Source organism: Uranotaenia lowii, chromosome 3 (genome assembly GCF_029784155.1).
Source record: "Uranotaenia lowii strain MFRU-FL chromosome 3, ASM2978415v1, whole genome shotgun sequence".
Classification (NCBI taxonomy): Eukaryota; Metazoa; Arthropoda; class Insecta; order Diptera; family Culicidae; genus Uranotaenia; species Uranotaenia lowii.
The window spans coordinates 34636333-34654581 of NC_073693.1; the positions used below are offsets into that span (position 1 = coordinate 34636333).

Sequence of the window (18249 nt, forward strand, 5' to 3'; positions counted from 1 at the left end):
AATAATGAGTTAGAAATGATTTCTGAGAAATTGCAGTTTAAATGGTAGATGCCAAAAAGTTCGATTTTCGAAGAATTGCTGTATCTCATTCAGCTCACAAATATTTTTGAAACGTAATATTTTGAGAGATAACTGTTTGTTAGTTGATCCATCATTCAAAGAAAACATGAACGAAAAATTATCAGATCAAAATCATACGAAAGTTTAAAGTTGAAGTGCCAAACTTGAATAGTTGTTTCGTTTCATAGAAACTGATGACAAATCTTTTTTAAGATCGCCGAACGCTTGGTTCTGAACTAATCTGCAAATTATGCGGGATGCTCTGGAAAGCTCTTCTGCTGTAAGTGGCTCATAATTCTTCGTCTTGGTACATTTGTTGGCAATGAACCTCAACACGTATCCCCACGCTCGGTTCAATCGGTTAAAGTTGCTTAGACGTGACAAATCAAATGGTTGTTGCTTTGGAGCCATTATCAGCGTGTGTTTCACCTTTCGTATTTCGGGCAAACTTTCGATTGCAAGAATCTCAAATGTCGGTTCTTCAATCGATTCCATTTTGTGTAGTGCGACTGGGCCTGTCCACCACTGCTCGTTCTCCAAAAGTTGCTCTGGAAGCTCTCCACGGGACAAAGAATCTGCTGGATTGCATTGGGATCGTACGTATCTCCATTCGTAGTCGTGAGTAAGCTCTACGATAGTAGCCACTCGGTTGCATACAAATTCATTTAACGTTAATGGACTTTTCTTCAGCCAACTCAGAACGATTTGTGAGTCTGACCAAAGCGTAACACTGTCGAATTTAATGTTGAGAGCTTCTTTCACCTTCTCAGTAAGTTGAGCCAACAAGAGGGCTCCGCAGAGTTCCAGTCGAGGGACGGTCATAGGTTTGAGTGGTGCGACACGGGATTTACTGCAGATCAAACGTACTTCGATTTCTTCATTTTCAGTTAAACTTCGAACATACAGGCAGGCACCGTAAGCAACCTTAGAGGCGTCACAATACCCGTGTAGTTCAATGCTTTTCACTTTTCCAGGAATAACACATCGTTGCTTCCGAATATTCTTCACTGAACACAATTGTTGCCGGAACGATTTCCAGATTTCCAGTTGCTCTTGTGGAAGTTCATCTTCCCAATCCAATTTCAATCGCCATAGTTCTTGCATAGTAAGTTTCGCCAAAGTCACCACTGGACCCAAAAATCCCAGTGGGTCGAAGAGACGTCCAATTTCAGCCAAAACTATGCGCTTCGTCGGTTTGATGCTGCTGTCTAGCGGTGGTACGTTGAACACGAAGTAGTCTTCACTTGGATTCCATATCAGTCCAAGTGTCTTGATTGTGTTGTTGATGTCCGATCCTTCAAAATCCATCTGCTTTTCTTGAAGTTCTGCTGGAATCATTTTTAAAACTTCCTCGCTGTTGGAGCAGAACTTGTGGACACCAAAACCACCTTTCTCGAGAATTCCGTTGAGCTGCTTGTATATTTCAATTACGTCAGCTATTGTTTTGCCACCCGTAATGAAATCATCTATGTAGCTGTCTTTTCGAATTACTTCCGCCGCGAGCGGGAATGTTTCAGATTCATCAGAAGCCAACTGGATCAGCGAGCGTGTTGCCAAATAGGGCGCACTTGAGCAACCATATGTGACCGTCGATAATTCGAAAATAGACATTTCACCCTTCTCGTTGAGCCATAAGATACGCTGGAATCGTCTATCGTCTTCATGGATCTGAACTTGACGGTACATCTTGGGAATATCGGCTGTCAGAACCACCTGATGAATGCAGAATCTTAAAATGATAGTGACTAAATCACTTTGCACCGTTGGGCCGACCAATTGGGTGTCATTCAGCGAAATGCCTGTTGACGACGCCGCCGAAGCGTCGAACACGACTCGAATCTTCGTTGTGGAACTTGATTCCTTAAAGACCGCATGGTGCGGTAGGAAGTAACATTCCTTGGGACTGTCATTAACTTCCTTCATGTGGCCGAGGGCCAAATATTCGTTCATGAACTTCTCATATTGTTCCTGCCTGGCAGGATTTCGGGAAAGACTCATCATTAGCTTGATGAATCTTTGCTTGGCAGTTTCAAAGGAATCGCCTAGTTGACTCCTGAGATCATTGAAAGGCATGCGCACGATAAAACGGCCATCAGATGAACGACGGTGCGTTTCTTCGAAATGCATTTCTACGGCGCGTTCCACCGCAGTCATAGTAGAAGAGTTACAACAATTTTCGAGCTCCCAAAACTTCATAAGGGTTCGATTAACATCATCATGGGTGGTGTTCACTTGGCAAACACGCTGGGAGGATCGTTTATTTGTTGTCTTTGCTGAACCGCTAACAACCCAGCCGAACATAGTTTCAGCGAGAGTAGGAATGTTGTTACCGATTTTCATTCGTCCTTTCTTCAGAACGTCATAGAAAACTTCTGCGCCGATTATCATGTCCACCTCGCGTGGAACGTTAAAAGAAGGATCGGCGAGTTCAAAATCTCGAGGAAAATTCCATGAATTGATGTCTACTTTACCTGTAGGCAGCTTGGTGATCGAAGGGGTGATTAAAAAATCCAGACTGGCAGAATAGGCTCGATTTCGCGACGAAACATTCGCCCGAACAGTCTTGCATGACATCGTCTTCATGCCATTCAATCCGCAGATTGTAATCGGTGGATTCAAATCGGTGGGTGTGATATTCAATTTTGCAGCTAAATTCTCGGTTATCAAATTTGCCTCGGAGCAGCAATCAAGCAAAGCTCTGCATTTGAATTTCCTGTTGCCAGCACCGGCAACCAATACTACAGCAGTCGAGAGAAAAATCTGTTCAGCAGTTGCTTGAGTTTGCGTGCAGCAGTTAACAATTTGCGTGTCAGCTGTTCCATCTTGTTTCTTGTTGTATTTGTGAGTGTGGAAGTGTTTGAATTCGGAGAGTTTTCAAATTGCGTTGTCGTAGTTTCGCTCAAATGCAAGAGAGTGTGATGTGGCTTACCACAACTTTTGCAACATTGATCAGTTTTGCATTGAGCTGTGCGGTGCCCTTTACGCAAACAATTAAAGCAAAGACCCGCCTTCTTTACTCTCTCGAATCGTTCCTTTGCTGAGAGTTTCTTAAACGAGAGACACTTGTAAATGGATGACTCACCTTTACAGCAAGGACTAAGGACATGCTTCGCTCGTCGATTGCACAAACACTTTTGCTTGCTTGCTCCTTGATGCTGATGTGTTGGTTGGCTGTTGAGTTTGACCTTGAAGTTTCTGCAAAACTCGGCTTCGTTCCTTCAGGAATTCGACTAATTGCTGGTAGCTTGGCAATGTTCCACTTTTCATCGAAGATTCCCAAAGTTTTCTCGTTTCTCGATCCATACATTTGCCAACAACATTAATCAGCATCATTTCCGATAGTCCCTCCACAGGAAGATTCCGATTCTTCAATGCATCGACATGTTTCGTTAGTGCTTCTACTAACTTGCGCAACTCATCACCGTTTTCTTTGGATAGCTTTGGCAGTTCTAATAATGCATCAATGTGGGTGTCGATGATGAGTCGTTCATCCTCATATGCGTCTTCCAGCAGACGCCATGCCGATTCGTAATCGTTATTATTGATCACATCTTGATCAATCTTCCCAGCTGCACCACCGATCAAAGAATTTTTGAGGTGATACAACTTGATTGCAGGGGATTCATTCGGGTAGCGATTCATAATTGTTTGGAACATACATTTGAAAGAAAACCAATTTTCTAGCTTACCATCGAATGTAGGGAGCGGAACCTGGAGGTGAGCAATCGGATTAATTGGCTGTGGCTTGGGCTAAAATTCAAGGGCGGCAGGATTCATAACGGGAGCATTCTTCATGTCAGCTATCATCGTCTGCAATCGTACATACAGTCCGTCGTGCAAGTTCTCAAAATTAGCATATTCCGATTCCACGTCATCTTTTTCTTCTGCCGAAACTTGGCCAAAAATGGCTTCATGTGTGGATTCGAAATCATCATAGCAACGACGAACTGTTTCAAGATGCAGATTGAGACGATGGATGTTTGGTTCTGCCTCATTTTCGATTGAATCCTGCACGCGCAGCAATTTCCGAACTATGCGATCACGGCGATCCATTAATAGCAGCAGTTGCTTCTTCATTATTCCTTTTTCTGCGGCTTGTGCTGGCACTAACACACTGCTATTTGAATCGAATTCCACTTCTTCTCCAAAATTTTCTTCGCTATGCTCAACCAGCTGTCGTGGTTGTATGTTTTCAATAACTCGCTTGGGAGTATCACTATCTTGCTTTCTCGCACTTTTTGTTTTCCTCTTTCCACTCATTGAGGTTCACTTGGAAGAGTTTCACAAAGGATATTTCCCCCACTTATGCACACATGCATCCAACACTTGTCGGATAGGTTTTTCTGTTCTTCCTTTGTGCTTTGCTTCTTCGGCCAATCGGCGACGATTCAATTGTCCATGGTCAAACCACGACAATGTTCACACACACTCATTCACTTGCATCATTCAGTAGCAACCGGCTTTTTTCGTTCTTCTTTGTTCTCGGCCAATCGGCGACAAGACACAATTCACAGACGTTTGTGTATGTGATCGGATAGCATCGAACTACCGATTCGGTTTTCTTCGGCCAAACGGCGACTCACTAACACAACTACACTTTGTTCGGCTGCTTTGCGCAACGGTCACCGAATGATGCAAGTAATGGCGGAGCACAAATTCACACGCGGTTCAAGAACTTTTGCGACAAAAATCACCGAAAACCATCACAAAATTCGCTCGGAAATCTTATTTAAACACGATTTATCCAAATCCGGTATCGAACGGACCAAAATAATGTAGATTTAGGATAAATGCACTGGTTTGGATAATGGATTTTCGGATGGTTTGGTGACGAGTAAAAAGACGCGCGTGTGATCTTAACGAGAGTTCTATTTCAACTGACTTGGTAACAAAAGTATGTGTGTAGATGGTGTGGAAGTTATAGCAAATTTATGGTACAAAGTGCACTGTAAGAAATGTGGACTGTATCATCACTTTTTTATTTATTCAGGCGTGTTGAATTCAAATATTCATTTAATTTCATTCTATCAGTCTACCAGGTTTTGTTTCTAAGATTTGAAATAGGTAAAAATTCATTTAATAAATTTATGCATTATTTTTGAAAAAAAAACTGTAAAATGTTTGTAATATGCAAACTGAAAATAAAGGTTTTAAAGCAATGGTCTATTTTCTCGATGATTTCCAATAATTTTGACTTTTGAGAAAAAGTAATCTGGGTGTTCTTTTTTTACCAGTTCTATGAGAATCCAGGAATTTTTCGAAATTTCAATGAACTTTAAAACCAAAACACATCCAAGAAATTTTTAAACCATAACGTATTGCAATCCCCAACAAATTTTTAGATGATATAAAAACTTTTATTTTCAAAAACTTCCTTTTGTGATGTCAGAAACACATGTATTTTTTTCGATGAGTTTACTTAAAATTGTAGAATAAGTTTTTTTTAAAAGCATTGTATGTATATCTGAAACTAGCAAATCATGGCAACATTTCTATCCTTTGTTGAATGAAGGTTAATAAAAAGATTCAAATTCATTTTTTTAGTTTTATTAAGGTTTATTAGTTCAGCTTCTATTTCTTTTTTTAATTCTCTTATTGCATTTTTAAATGCGATGGGAAGTATTAGAAAAACATGAGATATCAAAGAAAGAAAGAACATTCCGTAAATATTATAAAATTCTCGAAATTTCTTCTTTTATATCTCATGTTTCTCTAATACTTCCCATCACATTTGAAAATGTTATCATTTTCAGGTACAAAGATGTACCAATACTAATTCGAAACATTAGATTTCATCTCATATTGTAATTTTGGCATGTCGGCGAATTATGATATTCAAAGTAGATAGGTTGATAAATGGAAAGATCAAAGAAATAAAAAAAATAGAATAATTTAGTTTTGAGGGCGTTGAAACGGGGGGGGGGGGGGGGGGGGCTGAGGTTTTGGTGTTTCACATCCAAAATTGGAGAAATCACAAACAATTTGTTATTTGAGTTATTGAAAAATTTCCACAGAAAAAAGGTTTTTGTCAGTTGTTACTTCACTGTTCATAAATTCGACAATAAGGAGCGGTGAGTAAAAAAAGTTTGAAAACCACTGACTGGTCCAGATAATTTTATTGACTGTTATTTGGAAAAATAATGGGGGTTTGAGATGCTTTCTGCCAAAATCGGTACTTGCGTTTAGAAGTGTATCAAGAAATTCAGAATTAAAATTTTTTAAAGGTTATCACAACAAATGTAATCCCCCCCCCTTATTTCAAATATTTAAATTTTTCTTTTCAATTTTTTTATTCAGGAAATGATTCACATTAACGGCAAATAATTGAAAAAATTTTATCAACCCTTTTGAAAACAACCTCACCTTTACACGTGGTATATTAAATTCAGCATTGAACCAAAGCGAACCATTATTACAATTTATAAAAAAAAGTGAATCTATCAATCTATACTAATGGCAATTGTTCGACAAGCAATTGTCAAAAACTACAACAAAGGGAAGCTGTAAAACATGAGAAAACTGGAAATGGACCTATTTTTTGAAAAGTTATTATTTTGTAAGCGTCAAAAATATCTCATTTATGTATTTTCGATGTATAAAATCTAAAGGTCTTAAATGTATCACTATTCTGGTATTTAAAAAAAAAAAGATAATATGTTAGCCAGAAAAGAAGAAATATAAAGCCCGTCTAAAATAAGCGTTCTAGATTGCCCAGATATTTAAGGAAAAGTTCAAGGTAAGTCCGGTCTGGCCCGGAGTTTATGAAAAACTGAACGTTTTTTGTCCGGATTTCTTCTCATGATTTGCAAAATTTACCGATAATTCAAATTGAGCAATGATAAGTTTTGACTTTCGTGTCCGAAAAACGAATTCTTCAGGGTTATATTCAGCAAAATTAATTAGAAATTATTTTTGGAAGCATTGAACAAAATTTGATGAATGATGATGCTTCGAAGAGCAGTAAAAGTTTCAAGTTATTTGAACCTTTTTTCTCTTAACTTTGTTCAAAAAATGGTTAAATTTTGCCCAGATTTATTCGGATATTTCCAGGATTTTGAAATAAAAAATTTGAAATCGAATGCCCGGGTTTTGTCAGGTTTTTTTTTCCAAAAAAAAAATATTCCGGAATTGTCTGGCTCAGACACGTGCAGGAAAAAATCTGAAATGCTTAGTCTAAAGGGTTAGGAAAAACGACAAATATGTTCAATATTTGCAACTGAAAAAGTACTGAAATAGAGTTCTTTAGTACAAGTGGCTATGTAACTGACGTAATTAAACGTGGTTAAACTTCCAGTAGAAGGCTTACACTTCTGGAGCGCTTTTTGGAAAATTCGTCACTCCAATGGAAAACATTACTAATTTACGTTTAAAACGATTGAAGTTTGAATAAAAACTACACTGACACAAAAAACTGATTTTAGCTAATTTAAGCTTAAAATGACGATTTCATTTTTTTTACAAAGTTCAAAAAATATTAGGACTTCAAATCGAAAAAATATTTTCTATTTTTATTTTATACCCCGTATCAAAAATGTCGGTCTAAGGTTTGTTGAAAATTTGGCCAACAAAATAACAACCAAATTGTTGTTCATTGAGATCGATTTTTTATACTAATATTAGGGCTGTCAACACAATTGACACAATTAACACGCGACGTACTACAGGACACGACACTTAACGTTCTAATAAATGGAAAAAAAGGATTCAAAATTACTTTTTTCGTCGACCACTTTCGGGCTCGATGTTGCCCGATCGTCCTGTAGATGGGCGACATCGAGCCCGAAACTGGTCGACAAAAAAGTAATTTTGAATCCTTTTTTCCAATTTAAGAACGTTAAGGGTAGTGTCGTGTGTTAAATGTGTAGTTAAGTTTTCACGTTTGCACAAATTCGCTTAAAAATGAGATAATACTATTGTTTCTCGAAAATGTTAATTCTCAGTTCAAACCCAGCGTATCAGAGTACCATTAAAAAAATTAAAAAAAATTCATGTATCAAAAATTTCAATCCCGCTAACCGATTCATAGACATTGTTTCGAGGTAGGAAACTTAATCAAATGCTCTTTACTAAAGCTTGAGGTTCATTTTAAAGTGCAAGCACACAATTTTGGGAGAAAAATTACAAATTGCGCAACAAACCCACCATCAAGCGTGTTTACCCAAAGAATTCATGTGACATCATCACACTCCAAGCGGGGAACCCTCCCCGGTTTGATATAACTCACCCTGACAGCTCGATTCGTGGTTCAACAACATTCTCTCCGGAATGAAAACTAATCAACCGAGAACAAGTTCCTGCAATGCAATAAAGTGTAGGCACCTAACAACATGCAACTGGAAATTATGTTTTTAACATCGGAATAATCAGAGCAATTACAGCATTAGTTTGCCCACGTTACTTCCACCCCTTCCTCGGGTGGCTTCCAGTTTCTCGCGTCTCCAGAGCGTTCACTTCCAATCGAGCTCGCTCGAGAGTGTTAAAACTGAACGGGTATCCATCGATAGAGTTGAATCTAATAAATTGAAAAGACCCATCCGTCCGAAGCCGGGGCGTTCAAAACTCTTTTTCCCCTCCGATGGGTAAAAACCCATCTCGATCATTTTCCCTCCTATAAGTTTCGCTCCAAGAAGAAAAAGAAAAAAGAAAACAACCACCCTTGAGGGAAAAGGGCAAGAAGCGGACGCGCTCTCGTGGTCATAATGATCTCTTTATCCGCATCTTTCTCACCAACCACACATATTGGGCTAGCAATTTTCCTTGGAGCTTCGAGCGAACTTTTAAGCCATAGCTATATGGAAAAGAACTGGGTTGGAACGAGAAAATTGCCGCGCCAAAGCAATGGCCGCGAGGAGGCCAACAGCCTTGCCTCGGCTGAATATCGTCGTCTTCTTCCCAAGCTTAAAGAGCTGCCTTCGGATGACCAAGCATCTCGAAGGGAAAGATGTTATTTGACTTATTACTGAGATTATCTTCTGGCATCGCATCGCGCGGGGAGAAAACTAGTTCAGTTCGCTATGGGTATTTTTGGTGGAGCTCTTCCTCTTGTCCGTTATCCTGAGGGATATAATTTGCCATCACGTTGCAACATTGAAGTCCGTGGATTATTGCCCTTTTTTTCCTACGTTAAAACTAGGCTGTTGCACATCACTGGAAGACACTAACCAAAGATCAGTTTCACAGAAAGGAGATGATCACATTAACCACACGAGGCCAGTGACATCCCGCTGGAATGCTGTCGTGGACTGTTAGAATTGAGATCAACGAGGACGATTACCGTTGCCCTCACTCTTTCAAAGGCCAAGTCACTGAACTGACCACTGCAGCAATGCACCGGTATCTTGTTATGTATAGTTCTAAATGACTTTTCTATCGTCTCGGACAGAATGGGCTTGTTCGAGTTGTGGAACAAGTTTATCAAAGAGACTCACTTGCTTGAGGGACTTGTACCGACTTATAGGCTCTAGAGATACCATCTTCTTTGGTTAACGGTTCTAGCAAGTAAGTTGGTACGAGGAATTGCGTTGACATGATTGACTCATCGGTCACTCATCTGAACTCGATTATTCAAGAATGGAGGTTGTTACGGTTGTTCTCGTGTAACGAGAATAGGGTGGCATGGGACAAGCGTACCGCCTGAAGGACACTGAACTTTGAAAGTTTCTTATAACATTGCGTGAGTGACGAATGATTAAAATTGCGAAAAGGGATCATATTTAACTTAAACTCTGCATTTAAGTATTTAAACATGATTTTTTAAATTAAAAAAGTTTGTAAGGATAGATCCAAGTGAGTGGATGAACATTTTTTACCACATTCTCCAGCTAACAAGAAATTTTAATAGAAATGGTAAAATATGTCGTTTTTATAGAAATTTTTCGTGGCTATCGTATTAATGTTTGTTCTGAGTTGTCAGGATAGATATAGGTCATCAATTTGTTCTGATTTACGACGAAAGGGCCGGACTTAAATTGACACTCGATGGACTCTCTTCTTCTCTTCCCAGATCGAAACAAAATTTGCTTGATGGGACTTCATTCACATTGTCTCACAAACAACCAATGAATTGGTCTAATGGTTAGGTGCTGGTGAGCTGATTCGAAGGATTTGAGTTCAATTCTAGGTCAGGACCAGCTTTTTTTTCTTATTTACCTCAAATTGTTTATGATTGTATACTTTGCTTGTTGTTGGCGTAATGAAATCGCAAATCGATTTTAGGAATCTAGTGTTTGTAGCTATTTCACCTCCACTTTTGTAGCCATATGCTTTCTTGGTAAGTTTTATACAATTATGCCTTTCTGGTATAAGCAGTTTTATATCCCCGTTGTTTCTGCGGTATACCTAGTTAAATGTTGTCACGGTCCAAACAAAACCTTTATGATGCGACTCAATCAACTAATAATATCATCTGTTTTCAGCACAAAGAAGAAAGGTTTTCAAAATAGGTGATTTCTTCGACGACTTTTTACATATGAATTCAGGATATCTAAGATATTTTTTTCGTTTTGGAGATTAGAGTGCATATTTTACACCCCTCTCATAAATTCCTTTCTCTCTTCTAATTATCAACCAAACTGACCAAGGCTTATTGTTTCAGAATTAATATAAGGCTTTTGGAACTCATTTATTTAATTTTATTCTATTTTTAATGGATTCAGTCTCACCACACTCGGTCCATGGCAACCGTTCTCAAATTTCTCGGACATCCCACATTCGCCATATCACGCCTCTAGGTACTTGATCTAAAACCACCTCGCAGTTGAAACTGATGATAGGGCAATTAGCCAATTGACGATCGTTAGTGGCACTAGCAATCGCTCGTGTAAAATGTAGCAATGGAAGAACGTTATTTTGAAATGATGAGCCCAGGCACTTGGGGAATGGGGATGAATAAACCAACTGGTTTAAAATAAAAAAAAAATCAAAAAAGAACCCAGGCACGTCTTAGTTGGAATATAAGGTTAGCTCGAGAAGGGTTCTCCCAAAACTTACGGTTAGCAAGTGTACTAGTCAGCGCCCAAGACAGGGAAGTCAACTAGCGCTTAGGGACCAGCCAGTGCAGAGAACATCCAGCGGTGCCTCTGGAGTTCGACGCCGGTAAAGCGATTTCGAGAGGGTTACTCTTTACGCCGTTTCGAGCTACTCTGCGGTGAGTAGCGTGAATGCTTTGTCGACGGCCGGGATGAGGACTTCCGGGATCCGAATCAGAGATTGATCAGCACAGAGGAGATGTGGTCCAGCTGGAGAATTATCCCAGGGTGGAGGTTTGATGAAGTATATCACCGAGAGGGCTTTTCTCATGGCGTGATGCTACACTGTAGTTAGCATTCAAAAGCTCGCATTTTACTGCGGGAACGTAATTGCGTTACTTTGAAAAAGATTGGGAGACAGTCAGTTTCCAGCCTCACCTCGTTGCCACCGCCAAAGCCAGGCTGGACGACGACTACTGCTGGGATCAGAGATTGGAAGGAGAAGTTCGCTACAAGAGTTCTTCTTGTAGGCTGTGGCCGAGTGAAGAGGACGTGTTTTTATTGTCATCAAAAGTTGAAACAAATTTCAAAATCCGGATGATTGAGTGCACTTTTGAGATGGAAGCAATCCAGAAACGGAAATTTTCGGAACATTGTAAAAATAACTCCCCCTCAAGATTCAAGCATTCATCCTGGTGGACTCCTCCAACATCTAGAATTGGCTATTTGTTTAGCATACCCGCGTAAACCCGTTCATATATGTCACTTTTCTCATATTTTCAATTCGTTTCCAATATACTAGAGATGTACCGAATATTCGGTGGGCCGAATATTCGGCGCCGAATACCGCCAAAAAACCGTTAAGCCGAATATTCGGCTCACCGAATAGTTGAGCTAAGTATTCGGCCGAATAGGCCGAATAGGCCGAATATTTGTTTTTTGAATATATACAATAACATAATAGTCAAATTTTTCTAATGATTTTAGATAATTTATAAAAATTATCCAAAAGTGTTGAAAAAACTACACAATCATCAAAAACATAAGGTTTCAGTCAAACATCTGAGGTGCAGCCATATATCTTTGGCTGTAAATGACTTTATATTTTGATTAGATATCGTTTATTCCAGATATTCTTGATATATCCAGGCTTGCCCATATATACAATAAAGAATTCGAGATAAGTAAATGTGGCCGGGATTGCCAAATATGATTCAAAACTTCCTGGACTATGCCCGAGTTAATTCAAATTATATGCTAAATCGATAAGAAAAAAACAACTTGTTTTGAAAATTTTTAATCTTGAAAAAAATTAAAATGAACATAAATTTTTGTTTAATCCTTAGATACGATTGCTGCTGCTGTGATTCTACGAAAACTTTTTTTTTTTTTTTTTAAATATGTCTTTATTTGTATCAAATCATCATTACACTTATATTACATTATTGCATTAAACTAGGTGTTCAGCTCAATAATGAACTGTTCATAGCCCTGTAGTTAACTAGATTATAAAAATTTATTTATAAGATTTAAATTTGCTGAGCGCAATCAAGTTTTTAATGTAGGAGAACATCCTGTAATAGCAAAAATATTTTACACTTAAAACTAAACACTATCCTAAAATTAAACTAAACATAAAGAGAACGAATCTCTGCGATGGAAGACTGCATCGATTTGCCTCTGAAGTTGGAGATGATGTTGTTGGCCATCTCTCCGATCGATTCTATGCCTGCAATCCGATGAAGATCTTCGGTGCTGTGCCAAGGTGGAAGCCGCAAAATCATTTTCAGAACTTTGTTCTGAATCCTCTGGATGGCTTTCTTCCTCGTCGCGCAGCAGCTAGACCAAATCGGAACTGCATACATGATCGCTGGTCGGAAAACTTGTTTGTAGATGAGCATCTTATTTCGCAGACACAACCGGGATTTCCTGTTGATGAGAGAATAAAGAGATTTAGTGTATTTATTACATTTAGATTGAATATCTTCAATGTGATTCTTAAAAGAAAGATTCCGATCAAGTGTGAGTCCCAAGTACTTCACGTGATCAGACCATTCTAGAGAAACCCCATTAAAAGTTATGGAATGATTTTCATTAGGTTTTAAAAAATTTGCTCTTGGCTTATGGGGAAATAAAATAAGTTGAGTTTTGGAAGCGTTAGGAGAAATTTTCCACATTTTCAAGTAATTCAAAAAGGAATTTAAATTTTGTTGCAATCTACTGCGTACCACCCGTAAATTTCGACCTTTGGCTGAAAGCAAAGTATCGTCAGCAAATAATCTTCTACCTTTTCCTTCTGGGACATCAGGAAGATCAGAAGTAAAAATATTGTATAAAATAGGCCCAAGTATACTACCCTGAGGGACACCAGCTCTAATGGGTATCCTTTCAGAGCATGAATTTTGATAGCTTACTTGCAAAGTTCGGCTAGTCAAATAATTTTGAATAATTTTGGTGAGATATACAGGAAAATCAAATCGAGCTAATTTAGCTACTAAACCTTTGTGCCAAACACTGTCAAAAGCTTTTTCAATATCAAGAAGAGCAACACCAGTTGAATAACCCTCAGATTTGCTAGCGTTAATCATATTAGTTACACTCAAAAGTTGATGTGTAGTAGAATGTCCATGACGAAAACCAAATTGTTCATCAGGGAAAATAGAATTCTGATTAATGTGAATCATCATTCTATTCAAAATAACTCTCTCAAATAGTTTACTTAAAGAAGGAAGCAAACTAATTGGTCGATAACTTGAAGGCTCTGAAGCACTTTTTCCAGGTTTCAAAATTGGAGTTACTTTGGCATTTTTCCATTTATTGGGAAAATAAGCCAAGTGAAAACATTTATTGAAGATTTTGACTAAAAAATTTAAAGTGCTTTCAGGCAACATTTTAATAAGAATATAGAAAATCCCATCTTCCCCCGGGGCTTTCATATTTTTAAATTTTTTGAAAATCAATTTAAGTTCATCAATATTTGTCTCACAAGAATTTTCAAACACAATTTGCTTAGAAAGAATATCATCAAATTCTAGGGAAATTTGAGCATCAATTGGACTTACAACGTTTAAATTAAAATCATGAGCAGACTCAAATTGTTGGGCTAATTTTTGAGCTTTTTCTGAATTAGTTAAAAGAAGTTTATCCCCATCTTTCAAAGTAGGAATTGGCTTCTGGGGCTTTTTTAGAATTTTAGTTAATTTCCAAAATGGCTTTGAGTAGGGTTTTATGTCCTCTACTGCTTTAGCAAAATTTTTATTACGAATGAAATTTAAACGACGTTTGATCTCTTTTTGAAGGTCGCAATAAATTAATTTCAAATAAGGATCCCTAGTACGTTGATATTGGCGTCGACGAATGTTTTTCAGTCGTATCAAAAACTGAAGATCATCATCAATTAAAGGTTGATTAAATTTATGTTTAACTTTAGGTATTGAAGCGGCTCTAGCATTGACTATTGAAGTTGTCAAATTTTCTACAGCCAAATCAATATCTTCTATTGAATTCAATGGAACGTTTACATCTAAATTACGTTCAATAAAATTCATATATCGCTCCCAGTTAGCCTTTTGAAAATTAAAAGTTGATTTTAAAGGGTTTTCAATGGGACTTTGGGATAAAGAAAAAGTTACTGGAAGGTGGTCTGAATCGAGGTCCGCATGAGTAACTAATTGACTACAATGCTCGCCTAAATCCGTTAGAACCAAATCAATTGTGGAAGGATTTCTAATTGAAGAAAAACAAGTATGCCCATTAGGATATTCAACAGTATAATAACCTGCAGAGCAGTCATTAAACAAAATATTCCCATTTGAATTTGATGAAATATTATTCCAAGATCGGTGTTTTGCATTAAAGTCACCAATAATAAAAAATTTAGATTTATTTCTGGTGAGTTTTTGTAAATCTCCCTTCAAAAAATTTTTCTGTTCACCGCTACATTGAAAAGGCAAATATGCGGCAACAATTATAATTTTCCCCATAGAAGTTTCTAATTCAATTCCAATTGTTTCTAAGACTTTTGTATTGAAAGAAGGAAGAAGTCTAAATTTGAGACGACTATTGATGACAATAGCTACACCCCCACCTTGTCGATCAAGTCGATCATTTCGTAAAATTTTAAAGAAAGCATTGCTTTTCAAGTTATTGTCTGGCTTTAAAAAAGTTTCAGTGATGGCAGCAATATGTATGTTTTGAGTTTTCAAAAATAAAAAGAACTCGTCTTGGTTAGCCAGCAAAGATCTAGCGTTCCAATTCATAATATTTAAACATCTATTTGGATCCATGAGGGAATCGTAAAGTCATAATAATTTTGTTAGCATAATTAAAAGAAGTTTGGAAAGCTTCAAACATTGAATTTGCTTTCAACATAAGTTGCATCATTTCCATTAAATTTTGATGCAAAAATTTTAATTTTTCCTCAGTAATCTCACCCAAATCAACAAAATTGTTAGAATCTGAAGAGGAAGGAGAAGAAAAAGTATTTGAATTTCGGGGATTTTCCCAAGCCTTCGCATGAACGTTGAGACTTGGTTTTTTCCCATTTTTATTAGTTAAACCTGAAGAGGGCAACCCATTTTCAACCACCTCTGAGAACGATAAACAACGAGTCTGTGGCGCAGAATCAGCCCAGGTAACATTAAAATCACTTCGGGTATTACCCAGCCGTGATTCCAATGTAGGCCGAGGCTGACTGCGAACAGGCAGATTGTTTGCCGGTCTGACGTGTGTAGACGAAAAAGAGGAAGGGGGAGAAGAAACTTTTCTGGAAACTTTGGGGTTTTTCCTAGAAGCAACAATTTTTGCCCTAACGGGACAATCTAGAGAATTCGAGGAATGATTACCTGCGCAATTCGCACACTTAAAAAATTCTGTTTTTGGCTTATCACCACCAAAAAGGCATTTAGATTTTTCATGATCGAATGAGCCGCAAAACATGCATCTGGCATTCATTCTACAGTTTTTAGTGCCATGACAAAAAGCTTGACAACGACGACATTGCGTAATATTTTGTAAAAAATTGGTATGGGATTTACGAAAAGGTTCAAATTTTACTCGACAATGAAACATAAGACGAGCCTTTTCCAAAATTTTCAAATTATTGACCTGATCCTTTTTAAAATGGATCAAATAAAGTTCAGGAGCAAAACCAACACTACTGGTATTATTCGTGTTGGTTCTTTTCCTCATTTGAATTACTTGAACTGGAGAAAAACCTAACAAAGAATTTAATTCAGCTGTGATCTCATCCGGTGTCTGATCGCCGGTGAGACCACGCAGTACAACTTTAAAAGGACGATCACCTCTAGTGTCGTACGTAAAAAATTGGTGTTTTTTATTATTCAAATAATTTAAAATTTTTTGAAAATCATTAAAAGATTCCGCCAATATACGAGCAGTTCCCCTTCGACCGATCTGAAAAGAAATCTTCACATCCTTGACGGAAGTGACGATTTCTTTTCGAAAGGCATTGAAGTCAGGAATCGTGACCGTTATTGGTGGAATCTTTTCGTTTTTAAGAGTATAAGAAGAAGAAGAAGGTTTCTTAGTACTCTTATCAGAATTAAATATGAATATTTCCTCATCACCAATGTTATGAAGGACATCGAATGAATTGGAAATTTCAACTTTTTTGGCAGATGGCCCTGGATTAGGTTCAGCAATCCGTTTTCTTCCGGCCCTTGAGCCGGCCGAAGACTTCCCCATGCTGGAAAGAAAAGAGAAAATATGAATAAAAGAAAATGAAAATAATTTTAGCACTGAAAAGTGCTGATTGAAATACAGGTAAGGAAAAAATAAATAATGTAAAATGTTCCTGCAGGTACACAGCAACGATACGATGCTCCGGCGTACGTGTTGACGGCTCAACGGTACAGATGGAAGTCCTTCTACGAAAACTTAAAATTTCACTTTCCTTTCTTTCTTGTATGTTTTTGGTCAAGAATTTGTTCAGATTTGCCCATTTTACAAATTTTTCTCAAAATCGCCTTGAATTGCCCGATCGTGTGACAGAAAATAAAGTATGCTTAAGGTTAAAGATCATCGTTGTTTTAATCAACAATTCTAAAGATATTTTGCTCAAATTCGAATTTCAACTAATTCAAATAAGCATTATCAATTGCTTTGCACCTGATTCGACGAGTTTTGTCTCAGATTTCACATGAACCTATTCTCTTTGGTATGAAAAGCCTTAGACACGAAAAGTCGTCTGATGTCCTTTTAGTTATTGTATTGGTGACATTTTTAAAAAACAGAGAGATCCCTACTTGAAAAAGATCTTGTAATAAATCATCTGGTAATATCATCTGGTTGAACATAATCAACTCAAAAACATGAGATGCATTAAGATGAAAGAACAGAAGAACATTGATATAGTAGCTTTGTATTTTTATTAAAAACTCGACAAAATATTCGACCGAATATTCGGCCGAATATTCGGCCGAATATTCGTTTGGCCGAATAGTTGAAAAGGTCAATATTCGGTATTCGGCCGTTCGCCGAATACCACTATTCGGTACATCTCTACAATATACTATGGCCGTGTGAACATGAAAGTTTGATAGATTAAGCATAAATCCTCGTTCCATTGAGCTACTTTCAGGTCAAATTTAAATTTTCGAAATAATAATTTTCAAGTATTTTCTTCAGATCTTTAGATAAGTTAGCATGTCCAGAATATTCAATTGATAGTTGATCGTATTAGGTTCTCACTTACGTTAAAGTACTTTTGTCGATAGATTACGCCATTTCAGTTTTGGAAGGCTAAGGAAAAATACCTATTTCATCTTTTTTTTTAACATGATATGAACTTGAAGAAGCACAGTAGAATAAGAACAGAATTTATAATAGGCAATCAAAACACTTGTCAAAAGTGTCTCCCCACGTTATCCTTTAGACCAAGGGTGAGTAACCTTTTGAACCAACGCGACGGGCCAATTAAAATTTGAAATCTCGTCGGCATTTAAAATAACTTTTTTTTTTCAATTATAAGCAGAACTTCACGTCATTTTTTATAACGACAAATTTTTGGCAAAACAAATATGAAAAAAAGAGAGATAAAACGAATTCACGTGTTTAGAAACAGAAATTGAACACGACTTTATAAATACCCGATATTGAAAAGGTACATCGCTAAATCTTTGTCATGATTAAATTCTTTAAAATTTTTAATCGAACTCCTTGGCGAACATTTGTTCTTACAACATTCTTGTTGAAACCGATG

General features: G+C 37.4%; 2 protein-coding genes across 2 annotated transcripts in view; both read right to left on the bottom strand.

The window, feature by feature from the left end:
- Nucleotides 1–204: 204 nt before the first annotated feature.
- Nucleotides 205–2634, bottom strand: LOC129752082 (uncharacterized). The gene has a single exon (XM_055747877.1). The coding sequence runs from the start codon at nt 2632–2634 to the stop codon at nt 205–207; it is 2430 nt and encodes an 809-aa protein (XP_055603852.1).
- Nucleotides 2635–11305: 8671 nt separating this feature from the next.
- LOC129752083 (uncharacterized) overlaps nt 11306–18249 on the bottom strand; it is a 94338-nt gene continuing 87394 nt past the window's right edge. The window contains exons 3-4 of the mRNA XM_055747878.1: nt 11466–11558; nt 11306–11403 (exon numbers count right to left, since the gene is read on the bottom strand). Of these exons, the coding sequence (XP_055603853.1) occupies nt 11306–11403; nt 11466–11558 (191 nt within the window). The remainder of the gene's footprint in view (nt 11404–11465; nt 11559–18249) is intronic.